Source organism: Neofelis nebulosa, chromosome 10, assembly GCF_028018385.1.
Source record: "Neofelis nebulosa isolate mNeoNeb1 chromosome 10, mNeoNeb1.pri, whole genome shotgun sequence".
Lineage (NCBI taxonomy): Eukaryota > Metazoa > Chordata > Mammalia > Carnivora > Felidae > Neofelis > Neofelis nebulosa.
The window spans coordinates 64,446,456-64,465,477 of NC_080791.1; the positions used below are offsets into that span (position 1 = coordinate 64,446,456).

Consider the following 19,022-nt stretch of genomic DNA (forward strand, 5'->3'; position numbering starts at 1 on the left):
AGAATGGCTAGAATCAAAAACGCAAGAAATAACAAGTGTTGGTGAGGATGTGGAGAAAAAGGAACCCTTGTGCACTGTTGTTCACTGTTATTAGTGGGAATGTAAACTGGTGCAGCCACTGTGGAAAACAGTACTGAGGTTCCTCAAAAAATTAAAATTAGAAATGCCATATGATTCAGTAATTCCACTAAACTCCAAAGAAAATACCAAAATTCCAAAGAAAACAAAAACATTAATTAATTTGAAAAGATACATGCACCCCTATGTTTATTGAAGCAGTACCTACAATAGCCAAGATACGGAAGCAGCCCAAGTATCTATCGATTGATGAATGGATAAAGAAACTGTGGTGTGTATGTCTACACATATATAATGGAATATTATTCAACCATAAAAAAGAATGGGATTTTGCCATTTTGTGACAACATGGATGGACCTAGAAAGCATTATGCAAAGTGAAATAAGTCATAGACAAATACCATATGATTTTACTTCTATAGGGAATATAAGACACAAAACATATGAATAAACCAAAAAAAAAAGTCTCTTAAATACAGAGAACAAATTGGTGGTTGCTAGAGGGGAAGCAGGTGGAGGGGATGGGTGAAATACATAAAGGGGATTGAGAAATACAAACTTCCAGTTCTAAAATAAATAAGTCATGGAGATGAAAAGTACAGCATTGGGAATATAGTCAATAATATTATAATAACATTGTATGGCAACAGATGGTGACTACACTTACCATAGTGAGCACTGAGTGTTGTATAGAATTGTGAATCAATACATTGTACACCTAAAACTAAAATAACACTGTATGTTAATCATACTTCAGTTTTAAAAATAAAAGAATATATATGGATGAAAACCAAAGCATTCTCTTTGTTTCTTCTTCCTACAGAAACGATGACTATTGGTAAGAGGATTGTTTGTGCCGAGGACACAGTGGGACAACCACCTTACAAAGATCTTAAGTAACTTTTCCCATCGAACAACACCCGGACGACTGCAGTGACCAAATGCTGAGCTGTAACCACAGCAATAACTGGCCCTCTTTCCATATTAGGTTTGGTGAATATGAATGGCCTGGCCATCCTCAAGTGGCCTAAGGTGGTGTGCTGCAGGGGAAGCATGACTGTCATGGCCAAGAACCAAGATTGGACTGTGGAAGAAACCACCTGATGTAGTGAGAACACTAAGAGTACCCTAGAGCACTGGGATTCTTAGTGATTAACACGAGGCCCTTGGTGATGGGGTCATAGCACCTGCTCTGGCAATGTCACTCTGACATGATGTTATTTGCTTGAATGCCCTGGAAGGACAGAATACTTAAAAATATATCCAGGTGCTAAATAGGCAGCAGATCTAATTCATACTGGACTACCTTTGAGCTAATAACTGTCTTCAGAAAATAATTTTACCCCAAGAAGTGCTCCAGCTTTGCAAGGAATAGACCCAGGAGAGTCAGAGGATAAACAGGCTGTTCCCCTAGAGAAAATCTAGTGCAAGGAGGGTTAATTCACAGCAAATTCACTGCCCCCTCCCATGCACATGGCAGAGAGTACCAGTTGATCATAGATGTTTCTTGTGCTGCACCTAGATTCTGAGGAGCCAGAATCCTCAACAGCGTTTTCTAGATGGCCAGCAGCCACTTCCTTGCAACTGGTGTTGACATTAGAATGAAAGTTAATTGCCATCTATCTCTGTTAGGGAGGCAAGCATCTCAATGGCATAAGCATTCTGGAATACCCTTTCAGGGCATATTTGTCCACCAGGGGAACGGCGTCAAGAACAGGTGTACCATTGTGTGAGATGAGTTGATGGAGAGGTAACACAACCCTCCCCTGAGAAAGGCACAACTTTTGGGCCTTCTTGGTCTGAGTGCTTTCTGGGGTATTTCCATATGCAACAACCCAGGGGCATAGCCTTGGGAAGCCACAGACAGGTTTCCTTTCACTTCCAGACACATATATCACTTTCACAGCACTTGGGGAATGGAAATACCTACAAGAGTGAAGGTCAAGGGCTCTCCCCGGGTATCTCGTTCATTACTCAGCTTTTCCTTTGTGACCACATCAGCCAACCCACTGCCAGCTCTGCTCCTCATCCTCATTGCTTCTGCCTCCATACAAATGAAACCAAAGGCCTTAGCATACCTTGGGGTGGGGGGAGGAGGTGGCTGTTACCTAGTGGTCCTCTCTCTCCCATCATGGGTGCAAGGTAATTGGGTATCCCAACCACACATTGCACCACTTCTCCAAGATAACATCCTGGGAAGCTCATTATCTTTGTCTGAATTAACATTTCACTATGGGGCTAACTGGGTAGAAGCAGGATCATTGCATGTCTTCATAAAGTTCTTATTGCCACAGCTGCCTGGTGTAAGAAACTCTACACTGATTTCACATCTAAATAGAGGCCTTTGGTTCTGTAAGGCAGTGTTAACCACACTTCAGCTTCACATGTTCCCCAGCCTGCCTAGTCCATTTCCATCTCTGATTGGCTTTCAACAACCGGGATCCAAAGAGAACCCAAGGTTCTGCCTGCATCCGATGACATGAGAATTCAACTTTCCTTGCCCAAGGTTCCACTCTGACTCTTCCTCCCCATTCAGACATCCTCCACCATACCAGTGTTCCAAACCAAAGCATGAAGGACATGTGCCAGCTGGATAGCCAGCAGATATACTGTCTCTAGAGCCAGGCAGATGAGCCCAGAAGAATGGTCCCAGAGAAACCAGACTGGCCACAGCAGATATCAGGCAGCCATCCCAATAAACTTTGACATGTCCTTGGCACTGAGAACCTGGGTAGGAGATCCTGGGGCAGCTGTGCCTATTGTCCCCCCCACCCACCCACACACCCAAAGATCTTCCTGCCCAGAGAGCTAGCAGCCCTGGGTACTACTGAGTATGTTACTGGCTTATTGATATGAAACAGAAGGTGGCTTTGTAGGAGCCAGCAGGCAAAGAAGCCTGTCTGCATGGCAGGCAGGTGGCTTTGTGTCTAGAAAGCTTTATCTAGCCAGTCCAGCTGTGGCCAGAGGCCATTTTGAATTTGAACTCCCTGAACCCATCAGCAACTCTGCCTCTGTTCTCTTGCATTCTGTTTGGTTTCCCTTTAGTTTCCTAGTAAATGTTCCTTTTGAAAAACTCCAACCTTGTCTCATTGAACTTGAAGGGAAGGGGATTCTCCAACCTCTTTTCCAAGATGGAAAAGGAAATTAACATACCTTGAAAAAATGGAAATGGCAGTGAGAGGGTCAGATATTGGGAGAAGACCTTGGGAAAAGCTGGTGCCAAGAGATGGGAGAGGCCAACTGTCTCCCCTACCCACCTGGCACTGATTCTCAGCCCCTTCCTCTTGCTGCCTTTGTCTTCAAGCTGATGTGCCTTGGATGTGTGTAGCTACCTAAGCTTCTCCCCTCCAGTGAGCTGAGCACATTCAACGGGTGATATGCTGTCCAGGAAGTACACTGGTACACAATCAGAGCAGGAATAAGGGAGAGAGGGATAGGCATGGTTTCTACAATGTGGATGTTTTCAAAATGCTCCAATTATCATGACTCTAAATGGAATGACTTAGTCCTCATGACCATTAATAGAACTAAATTGCATATGAAAATAAGAAAGTTATGCATGTTTTCATACTTAAGCCAAGGAGACTGACAAAAGATAGATGTGGAAAGCTATCTTCATGGCCATCCTGTCCTGCAATGGTGGATGTCCCAGTTATCTATCACTGCGTAACAAAATACAAAGCTTACTGATTTATAGGGGAAGTTATTACCCCTCATGGTTATGTGAGTTGTCTGGGCTTGGGTGATTGCTTTCTCTTGGAGTCCCATGGTTACTATCAGATGGCAGCTGAAGGTGGCATCATCTCAATGCCCGACAAGGCAGAATATTTATGATGGGTTTATCACTTACATGTCTGGCTCCTTCACTGGGATAACTGGAACAGCTGGTTGCTGTTTGGGCTTCTCCATATAATCTCTCCACATGATTAGTTTGGGCTTCCTCACAACATGGAGGTCTCAAGGCAGTTAGACTGTTTACATAGCACTGGCTTCCCCAGAGCTAACATTCCAAGAGGTCCCAGTAGATGCTGCAAGGTTCTTCTAAATAACATTTGACGTATCACAGAGTCATCCCTGCCACATACTACTGGTCAAGAGCAAGTCATCAGGCCAGCCTAGATTTGGGGGAAGAGATTACACAAGAATGGACTATCAGAAAGTGTGGCTCATGAGGGCTACTTTGGAAATAGTGGGGTTAGGAGTGGAGAGGGAGGTGTCACTGAATCAGAAGCCTTCCTGGATAGCTCTTATTTTAAAAGCACATGTAAGTCTTAATACATACAATGGGGGGGTGGTGGTGAGTGTGGTAGTAATAAAGGGCAGAGGAGAGGGGGAAGGGCTATCCATGGACACTTAAATAGAGCAAAATCTAATGAAAAGCAACTGGTTATCACTGATGCAGAGCCTACCATAAAACAAGAAACTTTGGAGTAAAAATATGATTATCATCATCCTACTGAGAGCTCAAAAGCTTAAGTTGGATGCTTTTCTCCCTTTATCTCTGAGCCGAAGGGACATGGGCCACAAATGCTGTCCCTTTATGTCATTGCTACTGCCTTCCTAAACTCTGTCATAGGATAGTTGTATTCATGAAGGCTGGGTGACTGTTGTCAGACAGTTATGAAGGTATGTTTATTCGTAAGAAGGTTATTGATGATAAACCACTGCATCTTATAGCTTAGAACACATCACATTGCTTTTACCATTTCTTTACTTTTTGAAAATTCAACTGTTATTCCAAACAGTAAAGGTAGTAAAACAAAATTATAGTCTTCTTGACTCAATACTAAATTCACTGTAGCTATTATTCCAATAATTATCAATTGCATTAAAGCTATTTCCAAATCAGCATCTGACATAGTAATACTGATAGTTTTTCCTATCAAGTGAACATCATCTCAAGACACTGATATTAGCGCAATTTAGATACAATTCTTCTTGTGTGGCAGCAGTTTCCAGATTTGAATTTATCAAAGAAAGGCAATTTCTCTAATTTGCCAATCTCAAAGCTGTCAGAGAATAATAAATACCTGAAGATACTTGTATTCAGGGCTTCAGAGACAAGCTTATGGGCTACATAAACTGGTAAATAAACCTTCCAGAAACAAGTTTTTTTTATCTTTATTTCAAAAAAGTAATGATTTTTAAGATGTATTTCCCCCCTCAGGAGTTTTTAGGATTAAATTAAAAATTTTTAGGTATAGGGGCACCCTGGGTGGCTCAACTGGTTAAGCGTCTGACTCTTGACTTTGGCTCAGGTCATGATCTAACAGTCTGTGGGTTCAAGCCCCGCATCCGGCTCTGCACTGATAGTATAAAAGTATAAAATAAAATTTCAAATAATCCCTACCTTAGAAGTGCACTGGAAAGTGCAAAGCAGAGTAAGAACTCAGTGAAGAAAAGCCATGCTATAAAGTGTACATTTCTTTAAATTTTTTTTTTTTTTTCAACATTTTTTATTTATTTTTGGGACAGAGAGAGACAGAGCATGAACGGGGGAGGGGCAGAGAGAGAGGGAGACACAGAATCGGAAACAGGCTCCAGGCTCCGAGCCATCGGCCCAGAGCCTGACGCGGGGCTCGAACTCACGGACCGCGAGATCGTGACCTGGCTGAAGTCGGACGCTTAACCGACTGCGCCACCCAGGCGCCCCTAAAGTGTACATTTCTTAAAGGGAAACAAATGTGCTATACCTATCTGCATGTCTGCAAATGCAGACTGAAAGCTCTGCTGAGGACTCACGGGGTCTGCTGGCTCCAGCGACGTTCATGAACCTTCCTAACCAAGCTGCAGATCTGCATTATGGTCACGATTGTGGGTAGCGTGGTTCAATTATGGTCAGCATTTTCTGGATGCAAAGAGCGAATACAAAATACGTTTTCTTGAGAATAAGATGCAGGCAGCCCTGGGCCAAGCCCCACGGAGACCAACGGTATGTCTTGGCTCCTCTTTAAAAAGGAAGAGGAGCTGCTTTATGCCACTTTTCAAATTAGAACTCTGGGGATGAAGATACCTCAACCAAAGTAAATATTTTTTTTCTTTTCAAAATATGTGTTGGTTTTGCTTTGCTCTCTGCAAATTAAGTGAAACCCTATGTTGAATTGCACTGGTAGATTTTGAAAGAATTGTGTTTGTTTGGGTAGAATTAGCCAGAAGACGTGTAAACTTTGCCTCCTGGTGTTTCCCACACCTGAAAGGCACGTTGAGGAGCCAGTGGTACTTACATGTCAGGTGCCTAGTCTTGCAGGTTTGGGAGAGGAAGCTGCCTGCCTGACCTGCTGGATCCTGGCCCCAACTAGTGCTCATCACACTTGTTTGGACTCACCCCACCACCCCCCAACCCTGAGCCCCAGCCCGCTGGCAATAGCAGGTCCACTTAGCAGCTTTGACAAAACTTCTGGGGGTTCTGCATCAGGATAATGCCATCTGGACAGCAACTGCCACTTGCTTTTGATTCTCCCCAATCTGACAGGTCGTCCTTTTGTCCCCAGAACTCCAAGGCAAAGGAGAGTGTATTGTGTCACCAAACAGAACAACAAGGACAACCACCATGTGTGGGTGCAGCGTTCTGGGGGTGCGCATCGTCTGGAGCCAGACTAAGTGCAATCTCCTTAACTTTTCCCCACATTTTAAAGTTCATTGATTTTGGATTTTTAAGAGGAAGAAAGATGTAATTTTTTAAAACGTAAATAACGGACTTAAAAGAAATCCAAAGGGTATATCTGTGACTTTGAAGAGTCCCATAAAACCAGAAAACTTAGGTAAATTATTCATGCATTTATTACATCTCTTAGAGCACATATTGACTTTGACATTTGGCTGAATGGCTCCATTATGTCATTTCCCTGCTCATGTAAAAGTAGGTGTCATGGTGCCTTAATAAGGACTGCTCCTGTGTGTAAAGCCTCAGTGGGACCCACTGCCCCTCTTGGGCCCTTTCTAATTTGGAAGAAGAAAGAGCCTGCTTGGGCAGGCTAAGGAAACCCCAGCACAGTCTTCATGTCTCCCAATGTTTCCATGGGGAAGGCAGGTCCTTGTGGAGGAAGGCATTTGTATACATGAGGAAAGAACTCATGACCTTCTTAGCTCCAGGGGACAATGTAAAATCACTACTTTGGGAAAGCCCAATTTCAGGCTTAAAGCTATAATTACATGGGGGTTAAGGACCCGGAAGGAAGGTTAACTAAACTTTTATCAACCACTTAAAACTATTCTAGTGCATGATCTCACTGCTTTGGCAAAAACGTTTGCCCTTTGCTGGTGGACCAAAGCAGTGGTAGAGACCAGATGGCCCTAGAAGATGCAGAAGGACCTCAAATCAGTTACCTCCAAACATAGTGCTGGTTGGAGACAGCCCTGCCCTGCAGTGGGGTTGAGAATCTACTCTGCCACTGACCAACATTGTAACCTCCAGGCTTCCCCTTCCTACTACACCCCTAGCCCTCAAGGATTCCTGCCCAGTCCCTTCTCAGTCCCTGGTGCAACCAGACCACAGACATACCTGAGACAGAAAAAGTAGTACACTTGTGGGAGTACTTGGCTCCCACTCTCTTCTGGGCTTAAGAGGGCTTGGGCAGTCTTCAAAGAGCTCAAGCACACAACAGAAATGTGACATGGGACTTTCTGCCTTGACCCAGTCTCTCACTGATTTTTACTTCTTGGTGCTTGGTATGCCTACGGTACATGGGCACACACATAAGCACAAATGCAATTATTGTTCAGGAGCGCTTGGCAGAGGCTGGTGCAGAGCTTCCTGTCCCTCCTAGGCAGAAGAAAATGATTGAGGAGAACATGGTCCCATGCAGAACTGGGAGACTTGACCTTTACATCTCTGTAGCAAAAAGCTCTCTGGATCTTTTAGAACTCGCTGCATGGAAATACCAGAGATAAAGCAAGGTTTTGTGAGTGTTCTTGCCCACCTAGCACAGGGAGTCCAGTTTTCTCAAAGCCTCTTATCTCCTTAGATACCCATGACCATCATTCATGGCAGCTCTCTACTCTCATTTTATGCAAGAGTCTACATGACACTCACCTCCATAACTCAGTCTTTGGCCAGGAAAAGCATCACTGCCAATGACTCCACCTCTCAAGGACCACAACATGTGGGTTCGAGAAAGGATCATATCAGAGACTACAGCATCACATGTAGCGTTTGTCAGGGCTACCATTTCTGGCGAAAGATTGCCATTCATGTGTAGTACATTTGACCTTGGCACAATGTGGGGGGTAAGGGCACTGACGCCTCCAACACAGTAAAAAAAATCCACATATAACTTTTGACACCCCTAAAACTTAACTACTAATAGCCTACTGTTGACCACAAGCCTTACCAATGACATAGTCAGTTAATATATTTTGCATGTTATGTGTATTATATACTTCTATACATTATTCTTAAAATGAAGTACACTGGAAAAAAAGAAAATAGTATCAAGAAAATCATAAGGAAGAGAAAATAAATTTACAGTACTGCACTGGAAAAAAAAACATATCAGTGGAACCACCCAGTTCAAATCCATGTTCAAGGTCAACTGTTGTTTTTCAAGGATCAGGAACATTGAGCAAGGACCAAGAGGTAGCATGATGTAATGGAGCCACAGTCTGGGGCTGGGCCCAGGGCTTTGCCCCTGCCTCTGAAGCCAAGGCCACTCCTGTGGCTCCCAGCTTCTTCTCACATGGGGAAGTTTGACCTGATGTGTTCTGTGCTCTTCTACCTCTGATCTGTGTGTCTCTGAGTCTGAGGAACTGCTTGTCCCTGTCCCCGGAAAGCTGCATAGCTGGGGTGGGGCCTGTGCAGTCCTAGACTCCTGTTACCTGGAAACCCAAGTGTAGACTAACTGTGAGGGGAGGGTTTTCTATGCTCTCCAGGGGCCATCAGCTCTCTCCTCACCTCTCCCAGTGCTTCTCAGTTCCCTTTTCACTGGCTCTTCATTTTTAACAAATGATCTGAAAGGACTTTTTGATTTTGAGAATTACCTAAATCCCTTTTAATAATCAGTGATGTCTAGTGTGGATCATGACACAGGACTGGCACTCCAGGCAGAGGCAATTCCATTCTGAATTCAATACCAGCATAGATTCTCTCAAGATACCCTAAAGAATTCATTATAGTCCTGTGAGTAAGCTGGAGGGTAGGAAGAGGGCAGCTCCCTAGAAGAGGAGATTTTGATGAAGAAGTAGGTGTTAGATGAAGAGGGACAGTCTGGGCTGTTGGTTCCTAGGTAGGGGCAGGAAAGAGGGGGAACACTGAGTGGCCTCTCACCCTGGCCTACTTTGTGAAGCAACAGCCTATGAACCCTTGCCTTGGGCTGCAATAAAAATCTTTATCCTGGGGGTGGGGGGGTGCCTGGGTGGCTCAGTCAGTTGACCATCCAACTTTGGCTCAGGTCATGATCTCACGGTTTGTGGGTTCAAGCCCCATGTCGGGCTCTGTGCTGACAGCTCAGAGCCTGGAGCCTGCTTCCGATTCTGTGTCTCCCTCTCTCTCTGCCCCTCCCCCACACATGCTCTGTCTCTCTCTGCCTCTCAAAAATAAAGAAAACTAATAAAAAATTTTTTAAAAATCTTTATCCTGGGAACCTCATGGATTTGTCCACAGCTGCTGCATCTCAGCCCTGTCCTCCTGATAACATCAAGACAGAGGTGTTTGGGGGGTGGGGGGTAGGCAAAGAGCAGGAACCTCCCTTCTCCCATCTGCAGTCCACACAAGCCAGCCCTGCCCACCCCCCAAGCCCACGTGTGACTGGTTTGAGATGTGGATTTCTAGGGCCTGATAGTCTATGGACTGCAAGAGCATTTTTTAATTTAACCCACTCAGTCTGTTCTATTGATTCAGTCAATCTGATTGAGAATATCAATCAAATTTATTGAGGGAGGCAGAATTAAAGAGAGAGAAAGTTTATGGGCACTCTTTGTAGATGGGCTACAGTCCTATTCAAATATAAAAAGAGAAAGGACTACCATTTTAGCCATAGTCAGGTAACTGCCTAAAAAGTCTTTGCCCCCTAGTGGCAAACCAATATTTTGCACAAAATTGACTCCATGTTTGGTCTTGAACACTGAACTGAGACCACCCAAGCAGATACTCTGTGGGGACACAATGTAATCCATGATGTTAAGTCCTGGGGCTCAGTCCGCAGTGGGCTAAATGCTCATCGGTCCCCAGAGGCCCCACTTTCTTGGGGACCTTCACAGCAGAAACCAAGGGTATGTCCAATGCTGGAAAAGACACGGGGCCTGTATAAGACCCAGCTTTCCTACACATGCTGACCAGCCTTGGCCCTGGGGCCTACTTAGTAAGGAGTCCTATGCTCATTAATCAGTCCCTTCCCTGCAGTGCATCCTTCCCCCACTTCCAAGACCTCCCCAAGCTAAGTGAATGTCGGCAAAACTTCAGGAGCTCTTGGCAGAGATGTGGTTACCAGGTGATCTGAGAACAGACACTCCAAATAGGACACCCGCGCCCAACCAGCTACACGTGGCACATCGCGTCTAGCATTTGACTAGTGTCAGTTAGGAGCAGACACTTGGCTCCCATAAGAATCCACTCATAGGAAACTGCTCAGGTGGATTTCAAAAGCCAAACCAGAATGATCACCAAGAGAGGTTTGGGAAGTTCTAGGGACTCTGGTGCACATGGCTTAAATAAGTCATGGAGATATAATGTACAGCAGAGGGAATATAATCAACCATATTGTAGTAATTCTGTGTGGTGACAGATGGTAACCAGAGTTATCATGGGGATCAGTTTATAGTGTATAAAAATATCAAATCACTATGATGCATGCCTGAAACTAATAGGACATTGTATGTCAATTATACTTCAATTAAAAAACAGCAACAACAACAAAGAGGGAGGCTGTGAGTATTCCACCAAAGGAATGCTGGACAGCACCTTTCCCATCCTGAGGCTGCAGGAGACAGGACCAGGCTCTCCACTTCAGAGGGGGAAAAGCACTACTGGTGGCCACTTGAGAGGATTCTGGCCAGAAGACATTTCCAGTAAAACATGGAGGAGAAGGGGGAGGAAGTCCAGAACAAAGAAGACTGTGCTCTGAGTAGAGTCAGGCCAAGAGTGAGAGACGGTAGGATAAGAAGAGGTGAATGGGGGCAAAGGAAGTGTCTCAGGAACTTCTTGCTCTGCTCATGTCAAATTACATCATCACTGATAAAGGGAAAGGCTGGTGACAAAGGCTGAATGGGGACAGAAGGTAACTAAAGGTATATCTGACACTGATTGGAGATTCCACAAGCATTTATATATGACTGTCATTTTTGGTTACCTTTATGGGGCCTTCTAAGGGGGTTCTGTCCTGATTCCCTATGTTCTAATGTAGATCTCTAAAGACTTTTAAATGATTTCTCAAATATCTCATTATCCACTAGAAAAATTGCAAATTGCTTCAATAACTTCTTGCCCCAGAATTATCAGTCAGAAATTCTTCTTTTTTATATAAATATTTTTAATGTTTATTTATTATTGAGAAGGAAAGAGAGCAGGAGCAGGGAAGGGGCAGAGAAAGAGGGAGACAGAGGATCTGAAGTGGGCCCTGTGCTGACAGCAGTGAGCCTGGTGCGGGGGCTCGAACTCATGACCGTGAGATCATGACCTGAGCCAAAGTCAACCAACTCAGCCAACTCAACCAACTGAGCCACCCAGGTACCCCAGTCAGAAACTCTTCTTTAATTTCCTTCTATAGTATGTCAAATTTAATTTCCTTCTATAGTATGTTTCTTTTTAAAATCACATCCTGAAACAGCATTTAGTCCTATGAAATGACACAAACCACTCCCTATTGCTTCACTCCTACCTCCTTCTTTTCCAGGTAATCCAAAGATCTGAAAAGAAGAGAGTAGCAAATTAATAAGAGAATAAATCCATCAAGGGGAAAATCACAGTAATTAATAAAGGAGGCTGTTTCAAGTCCCCTACACACATGTCATCTACGTACAAACAACTGTGATCCTCACAACTGGATCTTTAGTCCTAAAAAGTACTGACTTTTTAAATAATTTGGTGTTTCAGGCCCCCTTCCTTCATTCAGTGCCCCTCCTCCTCTCCAAGTGGTCCTAGGTTTTGAGGTTTGATTGTCCTTGTAAAATCCTCCCCATCATGTCCACAGCACTACATAGCTTATATATCTGACACTTCTGAGAACTTGGTTTTCATAGGTATGTGGAATATGTTGAACTACTGTGAAATCTCACATCTGTCCAGTTTGCTAAGGGCTAGAGAGTACTGAGTCCTTCAAAATAATGTAAAGTTTGAAGTCAATGCTAAAATCCATTAAGTGGGCCACAGTAATGGACCTGAGGTTCTTACATCATCCATGCAAAATTCTAAGTGTCTTTCAGAGAGGCTGTCAGGTGACAGGACTTGGCTGCAAGGTGACAGCAAGCATGATTCAGACAAGGGACGTGTTCTGGAGGAAATAGAAACCCAGACCAAGAGCAAACATTTCTTTCTTTCAGGAATTAGTCTAGGCAAGGACATGTGTCCCAGCAAAAGTCTAAGAGCTGAGTAGCAGACATATGGCAAAAACAAGCAGAGAAGCAGAAATTTCGTCTAAAAGAGGCATCCTCAATTCTAAGAGGCAGCCTTGCTAGCCAGAGGTAAAGGGCTATCTGTGTGCCTCCCTCCCCACTTGGAATGTACCTCACACTTACCCCTATTCCTTTGCCGATATTTTGCTCATGCTATAGATCTTAATTTAGATGTAACTTACTTGCAAAGCTTTCCATGAGCCTGGGGAATTTAGACTTTATTGGGGAGGAATTGGCAGACAGTCCGTGCCCCTAAGCAGGGGGAATTACATAATTAGGTTTGCAAATTGGCTCCATCATCCTGGCTGCAATGTGGACAATAGACCAGAAGGGGTCAGAATGGAGGCTTCTGTAGACAATGCAGAATCTAGCCATCAAACTGGATTCCTCCCTCTCTCTATCCTTCATTCAGTTAGTAACCAATTTTGTCACTTCTGCATCCTAAACGTTTCTCAAAGATATCTACAATTCTGATCACCAATTACAATGCGTGTTTTCCCCCCACACCATCAATTCTCTGATCCCAGCTGGGTGCCCTACAATTTAACTCAAATCTGACACTATCTGGAGACAGCATCAGATCCCAACCTTAAGGGCTCAGTCCCACAAGACTTCGCCCACTTTGGACACCAATTACAGGTCCAGGTTGTCACCTGTGCTTCCAACTGATTGGCTATAAATTAGAGGTTCCCACAACCCACTTCTTGTGTTAATTTACCAGAGCGGCTCACAGAACTCAGAGAAACATTTTACTTACTAGAATATGAGTTTATTATAAAAATATATGACTCAGGAACAGCCAGATGGAAGAGATGAAGAGATGTGGGCATAGGGCGTGGAGCCTCCATGGTCTCTGAGTGCACCACTTTCTTGAACCTCCACGTGTTCATCAACCTGGAAGTTCTCCAAACTCCATCCTTTTGGGTGTTTATAGAGGCTTCCTACATAGGCACGAGTAATTAAATCATGGCTGTTGGTCATTGAACTTGATCTCTAGCCCTCTCCCCTCCCTGGAGGTCTGGGTAGAACTGAAAGTTCCAACTCTCGGGGCGCCTGGGTGGCGCAGTCGGTTAAGCGTCCGACTTCAGCCAGGTCACGATCTCGCGGTCCGTGAGTTCGAGCCCCGCGTCAGGCTCTGGGCTGATGGCTCGGAGCCTGGAGCCTGTTTCCGGTTCTGTGTCTCCCTCTCTCTCTGCCCCTCCCCCGTTCATGCTATGTCTCTCTCTGTCCCAAAAATAAATAAAAAACGTTGAAAAAAAAAATTTAAAAAAAAAAAAAAAAAAAAAAAAAAAAAGAAAGTTCCAACTCTCTAATCACATGGTTGACTCCACTGGCAAGCAGCCCCCACACTAGGTGTGGTCCAAAAGTGCCCTCATTAACGAAAGAGACTTTAATGGCTTTCATTACAGGAAATTCCAAGGGTTTTAGGAGCTCTGTGTCAGGAACAATGGTTGAAGACCAAATCTTTATTTATTTTATTTCACAATACCATAATATCCATTTAGCTCTCTCTCTACTGACTACTCTAGTTCTGGCTCTAATTATCTCTCTGCAATCACTGTAACAGCCTCCTAATCTCCCACCTTGAGTTTGGTCTAGTCACCCTCCAATCCATCCTCTGGAGAGGTCTGTCTAGAACATCAGCCTATTTATGTACTCACTTATTTGAAACTCTCTAATTGCTCTTTCATTGTTCTTACCACAACATCTAAACTGTTTGGCAGGTCCTACAAACTTGGCGAGGTCTGGCCTCTGCTTATCCTACTAAAGTGGATGCTATGATCCTCTAGGACAAGGACACTTATTCCCCATGTTGTGTGAGTGTTGCCATTAACACAGTCCCTCTCCAGGACTGTCCTCAGCCAAAGGAAGGTGCCTCACTCAACATTATGTATCCTCCCAACTCATGAACAGTCCTTGCCAATGACTGCCTGATGAAGGGGTGCCAACACGTGGTCCCTTTGCATCAAATTGGGACATATCTGAAGGGGTCTCCTAGTTCCGGAGCTCCTTGTGAGATCACTTGAGGCCTGTGTTGCAACTGCACTGCAATTTAACTTCTCTTTTTGCTCACTCATGCTTCATTCACTCCCCCACAGGTATTGTCCACTGAGCACACCCCCAGAAATGTTTTGCATGCAGGTTGGTCTCAACGTCTGTTTCCTAGGGATCCTAACTACAGTAATTTCCCCAGCATCATTACTCAGTCATTGAAAGTCCATACAGAGCTTTTCATCAGTGCCTCAAGTCCACTAAGTCCTCATTTATGTGTTTTTGCCCATGTTCTTGCCTGTGCTTAGAGCCATTCCCACCTCTTCCCCCTGTTACCTCCTTGATAGGCTAATTCCTACTCATCCTTCAAGTCTCAGCTTCAAGTATCAGGTGTCACCTCCTTTGGGAAGTCTTCCCTGATTCACAGAGCTCAGGTGCTCCATCTCTAATACTGTCCTGGCACTCAATTCTATCACCACATAATTAAAATAGCTATAATGCAGAGCACCTGGGTGGCTCAGTCAGTTAAGCATCCGACTTTGGCTCAGGTCATGATCTCACAGTTCATGGGTTCGAGCCCCATGTTGGGCTCTGTGCTGACAGCTTGGATCCTGGAGCATGCTTTGGATTCTGTGTTTCCTTCTCTCTCTGCCCCCACCCCACACCATGTCTCTCTCTCTCTCGAAAATAAATAAGCACTAAAAAATAATAATAATAAATAATATAGTTAAAATGTATTATAATTTAATTATGCATCTCTGTGATTGTGTCCCCTCTGAGACTACATCCTCTTTGTGGGTAGGAAATATATGTGTTGTGTCTGTCATTATATCCCTAGTGCATAGTCCAGTGATTGGAAAATAATAGGCACCCCCAAACATTTGTTAAATAAGTGAATAAGAAGTAGAAAATAAGGAAGCTCTAAGTAAGGAAATAGCAATACAAGGATATAAAAGAGAAGAAGGCATTTTTTGATATACATTTAGGTGATAAAATTAATAGGTCTTGGTGACTGATTAAACATAAGAATAAGAGTGATAGGGTGCCTGCGTGGTTCAGTCAGTTAAGCGTCCAACTTTTGCTCAGGTCATGATCTCACAGTTTGTGAATTTGAGCCCAGTGTCGGGCTCTGTGCTTACAGCTCAGAACCTGGAGCCTGCTATAGATTCTTGATCTCCTTCTCTTCCTGCCCCTCCCCTGCTTGCACTGTCCCTCTCTCTCAAAAATAAATAAACATTAAAAAATTTTTTAAAGAAAAAATAAGGAAAAGTCTAGAATACATTTCAGCATTTATAAGTAGATAGAAGGTGGTGCTATTTGGGGAGAGAGAAAACGCAGAAGGAAGTTTAAGTTTGAGTACAAAGATAGAGACAGCTCAAGTTTGAGATATTTATTCTATATCCAAATGCAAACATCCAGTAGACAGGTGAAAATAGGATTTGGAGCTTAAGCAGTAAGCCTGGACCTGGAAATCATTGGAGTATCACCCAGGAAATTCCTTATCAATTTACTTCCTGCCAACAACATCCCCTGTAGATCCCCATTGGAATCTTTTTCCATTTTGTCTCCATACTGCCCCTTTCTGCAACTCAGCAGGTGCTCATATTAGTTTGTTGGGGCTGCCATAACAACAGGAAATTATTTCTCATGGTTCTGGGGGCCAGAGGTCCAAGATCAAGGTGTTAACAGATTTATTTTCATCTGAGGATTCTTTTCTTGGCTTGCAGATGTCCTCCTTCTCACTGTGTCCTTACATGGTGCTTCCTCTGTGCCCATTGCACCTGTGCTGTTTCTGTGTGCCTCAATTTCCTCTTTTTATAAGGTCATCAATCAGATTAGATTAGGGCCCACTCTAATGGCTTCATTTTAACTTAATCACCTTTCTAAAGGCCTTATCTTCAAATACAGCCACATTCTGAGGTGTTATGAGCTAGGACTTCAAACTAAGAATTTTGCAGAGGGACGTAGTTCAGCGTCAAACAGATGAGAAGATTTCCTCTCATCCTCCTTCCACAGTGCTGCCCTGGAAGCTGCCAGCCAACACTCCTCCAACAGAGCACCAATGTCCAGAGGTGGCTTCCCCTCAGATTTCCAAGATTCTGTCTTTAACGTGTTACAGAAATAGATGGAAGAGTGGGTTATTCTGCAGGGATATGATGGTGAGGAGGTGGTAGGAACACTTGAAGGATAAGTTAAGAGTTCACTGTTTACCAAGGGGAGAAACATTTTAGGCTAAGCAAAGATACCATGGCATTAAATTTCAGAGGGAGTTTGGGGACAATTAGATGTAGCTGTAGTGGAGGTTGAATGTGGGGGATGGTAGTAAGAGCCGATGCAAGAGGGGTTGGCCAAGGGCATGTTTTAAAGCGCTTTCCTGTTGGCATAAAATCAGCCACTGCTTTATGTGAAGAGACATAGACAGGGAATTAGAGGCTGCTCTGATCACTCAGGCAGGAAACAATGCAATTACTTGTAAAAGGCTGGAAGGTTGGAGGATGATGTTAAGGCAAAGAGCTATTGGGGGGGGGCTATCTGGGTGGGGGCCAGAGTGGGGAATAAAAGATAAAGCAGAAAAGATGGGGGGGGGGGTGGGAGAGAGAGGATAAAACAGGAAGTATCTTGTTCAGATCTAAATGCGGAATTCTAGTAACCCAGATGGGATTCTGTTGGGTTGGTTCTCCTCCTAGTTGGCTAGCACTCCTTGGTGAAGTGGAGGATACAGGGAGCAGAGAAGGCTCTAGCTATCAGGGAGTCCATTAATAAAGAAGCACAGCAGCACAAAGGCCCCCTGTCATCAAGGTGGCAAAGAATTCCAAGAGGCCTGGGAAGCTGGATGAGATCAGCCTCAGCGGGCTGACCAGGCTCGGCATTCACAGGTCTGGTTCTGACTGGTCATCTAGGGCAGTCATCTCAGGACTGGGCCTACAGATCAAGGACTAGTGACCTAGATCCAACCACACTGAGGACATGGTGGTAGTTGTCAAGGGCTTAAGTTTCCTTAAGGAGCAGGAAGGATCAGACACCTGCACAGGAGAAAAGCAAGGGGGCACTGTGCTTGGTCACTGTCATCGCTAGTGAGCTTATAGCAGTGGTTGAGGCCAGAGGTTAGATGTCAGGAAGGCAAAAGGGCCAGTCAAATGATCTTATCCCAACTGCAGGCTAAGGTGCACCAAGCCATCTTTCCATTGAGTAAGGCCTGCTCTGAATAAGGATGGCCACAGTTGGCCACTGTATGTCTTTCAAATTTGTGACTATCTTCAAAGGGAGTTTAATCTTTCTTTATGAAACCTCTGGACACAAGAACACGAGGGTTTCCACTCTGGGTCTGCCCCATGGTTGACAATCCTAATGGAATCCGGAAGCCAGCTGTGGGCTTCACTGCATCTGGAATCCTAAGAGTAAAGCTCTCCAACTAAGACCATGGATGGGCAGTTAGAGCAGAGAGGCCTTATGCCTGTGAAGCTGGTGACTGAAGAGAGAGTGGTGAAGGGCATGAATTGGTGGCTGGCAAGTGAGTGCCTGCCAGACTGGACTGAAGGGCTCTGAGGCCAAGCTCTTTGAAGCACACTGTGGAAATGTCAGGGCCACAGCAGCCCTGGGTGCAGCCTGAGGAGTTATGCTATAGTCGTGGTCTCCCACTGCCTTCTCACCTACTCTCCATAATTCCTGAGACTTCACTGGTAGTGAATATATATTTCATTGTGAAAATAATGTAAACATGCCACAGAAAACCAAGAAAAAGATTTTCACAACTCTGCTCCCACCCTCCCACCCCCCCCCCACCCCCCACCCCACCCCCCACCCCCCCCCGCGAATTAGTTGTGATACAATCACTGGGCCTTATCCATCTGAGTTTACAGTCTCAACGTTAGGACTTGAGGCATTCATGAATAAAATCAACCAGAGCCTCTTCAATGTAGGAGATGGTTCCAAGATGCTGGGCATGAGAAGTTTCTGAAAGAGCATTCCCACTTGGAGAAAGAGGCTGAGTCGGGCAGTGTTGTTTCTGAGGATTTAAGAGGAGGGGTCAGCAGAAGTTCACTTCATTTGAGGAATGGTTTAAAGATGGTTGTTGGAAATAGGAGGAATTAACCCTAGGGATGAGCAGCCATTGTTTAAGACTTTAGTGGCGAGGCATAGTTAGGGGCTAAGGTCAAGTGGAAGACAGGTAGAGAGGAACATCTATCCAATGGGGACAGGGACTTGCAAGTACACCCTGGAAAGTCCTGTCTTTTGGTGTCTCTTGCAGGGACCAAATGCAAACCCACATCTTCTGACTCCTGGTCAGAGTTCTTCCCATGTCTCATAGATGCCTCAACGCTTCCCACTTTGGTAGATGATTGAGAAAGAACCATAGGTATTCTGGACCCACCCATAGAAGGAGAGATTGAGATAATTAAAGGCCTGGA

General features: G+C 44.5%; 1 protein-coding gene across 1 annotated transcript in view; it reads left to right on the forward strand.

Annotated features, from left to right (window-relative positions):
* The window catches only part of SYT9 (synaptotagmin 9), a 196,051-nt gene extending 192,894 nt beyond the window's left edge, over window positions 1-3,157 (forward strand). The window contains exon 7 of the mRNA XM_058688101.1: window positions 902-3,157. Coding sequence (XP_058544084.1) covers window positions 902-910 — 9 coding nt within the window. The 3' untranslated portion in view covers window positions 911-3,157. The remainder of the gene's footprint in view (window positions 1-901) is intronic.
* Window positions 3,158-19,022: the final 15,865 nt, after the last annotated feature.